This window comes from Lactuca sativa, chromosome 2 (assembly GCF_002870075.4).
Source record: "Lactuca sativa cultivar Salinas chromosome 2, Lsat_Salinas_v11, whole genome shotgun sequence".
NCBI classification, from domain to species: Eukaryota; Viridiplantae; Streptophyta; class Magnoliopsida; order Asterales; family Asteraceae; genus Lactuca; species Lactuca sativa.
Window position 1 is genome coordinate 44,498,724 of NC_056624.2, and position 6,710 is coordinate 44,505,433.

The 6,710-nt window shown below is 29.4% G+C and overlaps 1 protein-coding gene across 1 annotated transcript; it reads left to right on the forward strand.

The window, feature by feature from the left end:
- The first annotated feature begins 320 nt into the window (after positions 1-320).
- Positions 321-5,966, forward strand: LOC111887176 (dol-P-Glc:Glc(2)Man(9)GlcNAc(2)-PP-Dol alpha-1,2-glucosyltransferase). Its single transcript, XM_023883332.3, has 10 exons — positions 321-524; positions 748-874; positions 1,108-1,253; positions 1,381-1,469; positions 1,548-1,881; positions 3,038-3,290; positions 4,499-4,636; positions 5,030-5,234; positions 5,339-5,481; positions 5,588-5,966. The coding sequence occupies exons 3-10, from the start codon at positions 1,164-1,166 to the stop codon at positions 5,845-5,847; spliced, it is 1,512 nt and encodes a 503-aa protein (XP_023739100.1). The 5' UTR covers positions 321-524; positions 748-874; positions 1,108-1,163; the 3' UTR covers positions 5,848-5,966.
- The last annotated feature ends 744 nt before the right edge of the window (positions 5,967-6,710 follow it).

The window sequence follows — 6,710 nt, forward strand, 5'->3', positions numbered from 1 at the left end:
AATAGTACCCTTGGCTTGGATAAAAATTCACAACTAATGAAGGCTACAAGAATAGAACTTGGGTCTCCCTTGTAGAAACAATGGTGTTTACCAGCAAGCTAAAGGATTTTTTGTGTTTTATATTTAAAATAATATATTTAATGTCTATTATGGTGGATGTTTTTGTATAAATTATTATTATTATTAATGTGTATTATTATTATTATTAATGTCTATTATTATTATTATTATTGTAATATTGCGTAGAAACGTGTATAGCATCAGGTAAAATGGTCATTTTACATCGATCATTAAATTCGGTCTGATTTTCAATCTAAGACAACCTTTCTCAGTCAGCCTCAGCCCTCTAACTATCAAACGGTCCTAAGTCGCACTCGCACATTTCTCTGTTTCATCGACTTCTCCGATTCACTTCTCTGTCTGCATCAAACTTCGTTGGACTGCTCGTTATCTTCTCTGTTTCCCAGTTCTTCATCGTTACATTTAGTCTTCTCTACAAATCGCCGGCGCCTCCATCTTCTCAGGTAACTTCATGGCTTATAAACCCTAGTTATCAAAATCAGCTTTCGTAATGGTTGTTGATCGGTGGTCTTGCCCACCAATCATATTTGTCCAACTGTGCGTGTGAGAGATCACATTGAAAACGGTGCAAATGGTTTATTCATTTCCGTAATTTTTGTTAAAATTTGCCCACATCACAATGTGCTTGAGTAAAACGTTTTAATTTGTGCTAAATTTTGCTTACAGATTGCAAGAGGAAGAATGTCAGGAACGAGAAATATAGGGCTTCTTCCCGACGGAGTTTAAAAGGGTACGATTAAAGCAGGCAATCACATCTGCACTTACAGAGCTTAGTTTGCTTACTCTCACCATGGTATCAATTCTCTCTCTCTCCCTCTCTTTCTCTCCACATGTTTGTACGTCAAATATGCTGTTGAATCCCACTATAATTGACGAATTTCTACACTTTCTCATCTATTTGGATTTGGAATGTGGATTCGATCCACACCATAGCTAACGAATTTCTACAATTTCTCATCTATTTGGATTTGGAATGTAGGATTTGTTATAGGTTTTGTATGCTCTAGTAATTTCTCTCTTTTTCAGTTGAAGTAGGATCCAATCCAACTCAAAGTAATCCCCAGAAGAAAGAGTGATAAAAAATGGGCAGAATTACAGTTGCATTGATTGTTAGCTCATGGGTCATACCCATTTCCATTCTTGTCAATTCAATTGTTCCTGAACCCTACATGGTAATATGATCATAAAATTTATAATTCTTTTTGTCCCTGGTTGTTACACATGACATTACACAAGTTCAATGGGACAAAAGTTGCAATTTTTTTATCTTAATTTGGTAAAATTGGAATGTTAATGTAGGATGAAATCTTTCATGTTCCTCAAGTTCAGCAATATTGTGTAGGCAATTTTAAAAGTTGGGATCCTATGATAACCACTCCTCCTGGATTGTAAGTTTCACTTTAAAAGATTCTTTTTAGAATTTTGATAATCTTATTTTTAATACACAATTTTTTTTTTGGTTTCAGGTACTTCATTTCACTTGCATATATTGCTTCTTTATTTCCTGGCATCCTATTTATACAACCACTCTCAAGTTTTATAAACTCATGTTCAATATCAATTCTTCGGTCAACCAATGGTCTTCTAGCTGTAATTTGCAGCATTTTGGTTCATGATATAATTAAATCTTTAAATCCATCACTTGATGACAAAAAAGCAACTCTTTATGCAGTTATTCTAGCCTTATATCCCCTTCATTGGTTCTTCAGTTTTCTTTATTATACAGATGTAGCATCACTCACAGTAGTTCTTGCTATGTATCTTATGTGTCTCAAGAAGAACTACATCTCCAGTGCTTTGGTAATAATTGATTTTTTTTTCTTTAATTATTTTACCATTTGTTTTTGGTTAATTATCTTTATCTATTGGTAATTTTTTTTCCTGATGATTGTTGTATGGACATATGATGTTTAAAAAAATGATGGTGTATTTTGGGGAAATAGTAGGAAAAAATAAACGAGGGTAAATTTGTAAAAAGTTACAATTTAATGGGGGAAAAGGTTATTGTCTTAACTTTCTCTAGTAAGTTGTTCTTTTTGCATTTGATAAGAAATGAACACTCATATTTAGCTTACTGGATTAATTTCTGTCCTTATTTAAGTAAAAAAAAGGTTAAATGCAAGAAATATCAATGTAGTTTAGTTTGATTTGTTTATTATATCATCTTACTTTTATGAAAAATATGGGGTTAATCTTAAAAAAAAACCTTATATTTTGTGTTTTTGCCGGATTAAACCTTAAAATTTTCTTTTGCCTGAAAAAAACCTTGTATTTTTTCGTTTTTCCCAAAAAAGCCCTCAACTTTGTATTTTTTTTCCGAAAAAAACCTTCAACCTTCTAAATGCTTCCAATTAAACCCTCAACTTTTTTAGTTTTTCTCGAGAAAACCCTCACATTTTTCAATTCTTTTGGCAAAAAATGACTAAAAGGGCCAAATCGAGAAAAATGATAAACAAGGTTTTTTTCAGGCTTTTTTTTTTTTTTTTTTTTTTTTTTTTTGAGGTTTAATCCGGCAAAAACACAAAATATAAGGGTTTTATTTATTTATTTATTTATAAGATTAACCCAAAAATATGCCCACTTGTAGCAATGTCATTCAAATACAAATCAATTTTTACTTCTATAATTGAGTAAAATTTTCAAAGTCCTGTTTTAGTAAATAAAAAACTAAAAACTACAATGCAATAATTTGGTAGATTTTCCAAAGTACCACTACCTTAATAAGAAAAAAAAAAACTGAAAAAGTACAATTCTTTTATGTAAAAAAATGAAAGCAAGACATTATCACTCAAATAAATTGAAGTACGTTTTCTATTTCTTGCATTTAGCCCAAAAAACATCAACTTTACATACAAATTTCTTTTATTTTACATGTTTACAAATATATTTACTGAACATACTTTACATTTTTGCATATTTTTTTTGCAATAACTAATTTCAACTAAATACAATGCAGCTTGGAGCTATTTCCATAGTTATAAGACAAACAAATATTATTTGGATGCTATTTGTTGCATGTTGTGGAATTCTAAATCTCATTGAAGCTAAAAAGAAACATGCAAATAATTTTTCATCAGAGCCCCAATTTGGTCATTTTGCTTCAAGTAGTAGTGTTAAAGTCAACTCTAATCTGAAAAGGAGAAGATCTGGTAATGCTATTCACACTTCAACTCATCCCATCCATGGAAAAAGTCTTCATCAGTCAACAGGTTTGCATATCTTTATTTTCATTTTAAATTCGATTAAATCCACATTTATGAAATAATGTTTCATCTTTTTTTAACATAGTTTATACAACAAAGTGGTTCTTTACTTCTTTTACACAAAATATTCAACAATGTTTCAGTATTTTACATAAATTTGCATCAATTTGGTAGAATAAGTGAAATATGGTTACATAAATTGGTAAAAGTAAAAAGGGAAACATTGTTGTGTAAATTCTCAATTCAGTGAATAATATGTGGTTGCATGTTTTGGTCTAAAAACCAGTTTGTTGTATAATTTGGGAAAAAGGTAAAAAATGTTGTGAATAAATGCACATTTTAAATTCGGCTAAATGCGTATTAATGCAATAATGTTTCACAATTTTCCGAATTTATGCAACAAAGGGCTTTTTTTTTTTTTAATACATAATATAATAAAACTTTAGGATTAAAAGATGCAATATTTTATAATTCGTGTAAATTTCATAAAAGTGAAACATTGTTGCATAAATATAAATAATCATTTATTAAATAAAATTTGGTTGCATATTTTGGTTCTAGAATGAAAGTTGACTGCAAATTTTTTATTTTGAACAACCACTTTGTTGCATAAAATTGTGGAGGGAAGTTGTCGGAAAAGTCCCAATATTTTCAGAAAAGTTACACTTTAGTCCCAATTTTTTTTTGAACATAAAAGTCCCGATTATTTCATTTTGGCTCAAATTAACAAAAAAGTCTTTTTTTTTTTATTTTTATTTTTTTTAACAGGAAATGACATTATCGTGTTTTTACAAATAATCGGGACTGTTATGTTAAAAAAATAAACTTTGGACTTAAGTGTAACTTTTCCGAAAATATTGGGACCTTTCAGACAATTTCCCAATTGTGAAATAAAAAGGTGAAATGTTGTTGCATAAATGAGCATTTAACCCTTTTAAATTCACTAATGTGTATTCAATTTTAAGGCTATTCTGTTGATGAGGAAGGGCGTTTACGTCTTTTCCACATACAAGTGATCAAAAAAGACTCTTTGTCTCACCTTTTACAGCGGGATGAAAAATTGCAATTTTTGTCTCGTTAACATTAGAAATGATCAGATTTTTTATACAAATCTTTTTAACCTGACTTTAAAATAACCTCTTTTATTATATATATATATATATATATATATATATATATATATATATATATATATATATATATATATAATGCAGGTTTATTTAGTGAGATTTGGAGCATATTATTTGCAGCTTGGCATCTAAAGTTTGAGCTTTTTGTCTCTTTTAGCCCTTTTTTTGCATTGTTGCTGGCTTTTGCTGCATTTGTTGTTTGGAATGGCAGTATAGTTCTCGGTAATTCACACTTCCATTTCTAACTCTCACCTTAAAATTGATAAATGTAAGGGTAAAATAGTCATTTAATCTCACGCACACGGTTTATTCAGCCCTTTTATCCATACATGCCTTAGGCTGTGTTTGGCAAGCTTATAAGCTAGTTTTTTAAAAAGCTACTTAAACTAGCTTTTTATGAGCTTTTTAAAAAATTTCCAAATATACCCTTTAAATAGTTATAGAAACACATTCTTTTAAATGCCCCTTTATGTCATTTTTATATCTTTCGGCTAGCTTTTCAGCTAGTACGTCAAACATAGCTTTAATAGAGAAAAAAAAGTAAAATTATAAAATGATGAAAGTACAAATGCTTCTCTCTCTCTCTCTCTCTCATACTTTTATTTGTTTTTGTAGGGGCAAAAGAAGCTCATACAGTTTCTCCACATTTTGCTCAGTTATTATACTATGGTTTAGTTTCATCTTGTTTTATGGCTCCTATACACTTTACAACAACTCAAGTTACAATTTTGGCCAAGTCTTTTTGGAAGAATAAACCTTTTAGTTTCCTACTTTGCTTTTTTGCTTCCATAATTACCTTTCTATCCATTCACTTTTTCAGGTTTGTTTCTTTATTTTTCTACCTCAATCATTTTGAATCAACTCAATAACATGAATATGATTTTTTTTTTTTTTTTTTTTTTTTTTTTTTTAATACCATTGCAGCATTGCTCACCCTTATTTACTTGCTGATAATCGGCATTATCCCTTTTATCTATGGAGGAAAATTATAAATTCTCATTGGTCAACAAGATACCTTTTGATTCCCTTATATCTTTACTCATGGGCTTCTATCTTTACTCTATTAGGTCAGTATTCCACTTCAACTACTTGTTTTTATTTATATCTTCAAGGGTCAAATTTGTAAATTTAAAAAATAACTTACCTCGAAATGAAATTGTATTTTATTGGCAGGAAAAGGTGAGAAGAAGGTATGGGTGTTGGTTTATTTCTTGGCTTCAGCCACGTGTCTAATTCCTACTCCATTGATAGAATTCAGATACTACACAATACCTTTCTTTTTCTTGATACTTCATTGTCGTATAACTAATGATAGATTGTGGTTACTTATGGGATTTATATATACATCCATCAATGTTTTCACTATGACAATGTTCTTATTTCGACCCTTTCATTGGGATCATCAACATGGTATTCAAAGATTCATATGGTAGATCATTGTTGAGAGTGAGATTTGTTTTTCATTTTTTGATAATTTTATATCAAGTTTTGTAACATGGATATTGTAAATATTTTTATTAGAATATTATTCGGTTAATGATTTGTAGGTGTACGAGAATGTTTCATCCTTCTATATTTTAGGTTTGTTCTATCTCGGCTTAAATATTGTTTAAGTTTTTTGAAAAAAATAAAGTTTTTTTTTTGGGTGATGATTGGTCTTGGTGGTTAAAATTAAGATTATGTTTGATAGACTAGGTGAAATGTTAGTTGTTAGCGAAAAACTAGTTGATAGATTATAAAGCTAAGCTGATGGTTGAAAATTTGTTATTAGCTCATAAAAAAACTACGTTTGATAAAATTAGCTAATAAGATAGCCGAAATATATGAAAGAGTGTAAAAATGCTGAGTTTTTTCATAATTAGTAAATGTATATATTTGAAAGAATTTTAAAAAAACTTAATAAGCTAAGGGTGAGTAGCTTATAAATTACATTGGTTTGATAGACATACAAACCTAAACAAAAGCTTCGGCTGAGTAGCTTATTAAAAATTTAGCTTATAAATTACATTGGTTTGATAAACATACTAGGGAAATTGAGTAATCTAACTCTTATAAGCGATCTTTTTGACAAAAATGACCACAATTTATTTTTGGTAAAGTAAGTATATTTTTCGGAACACATTGTTCCGGAGAGGTCTCCGGAATTCCGGAGTAAGATTTCGGACCATGGTTCCGGAATATATTTGATTTTTTTTTGGGCATGTAAGTTTTGCTTTCATAAAAAGTATAAGTTTTGCTTTCATAAAATGTATAATTTTTGGTTTTATAAAATACAAAATGCAATTAAAATGAACAA

Excerpts from the sequence above, each read along its gene's own strand:
- LOC111887176 (XM_023883332.3), top strand. The coding sequence starts at position 1,164 with ATGGGCAGAATTACAGTTGCATTGATTGTTAGCTCATGGGTCATACCC. Across the intron at positions 3,291-4,498 it reads AAGTCTTCATCAGTCAACAG|GTTTATTTAGTGAGATTTGG; the intron begins GTTTGCATATCT and ends TATATAATGCAG. Across the intron at positions 5,235-5,338 it reads CTATCCATTCACTTTTTCAG|CATTGCTCACCCTTATTTAC; the intron begins GTTTGTTTCTTT and ends ATACCATTGCAG.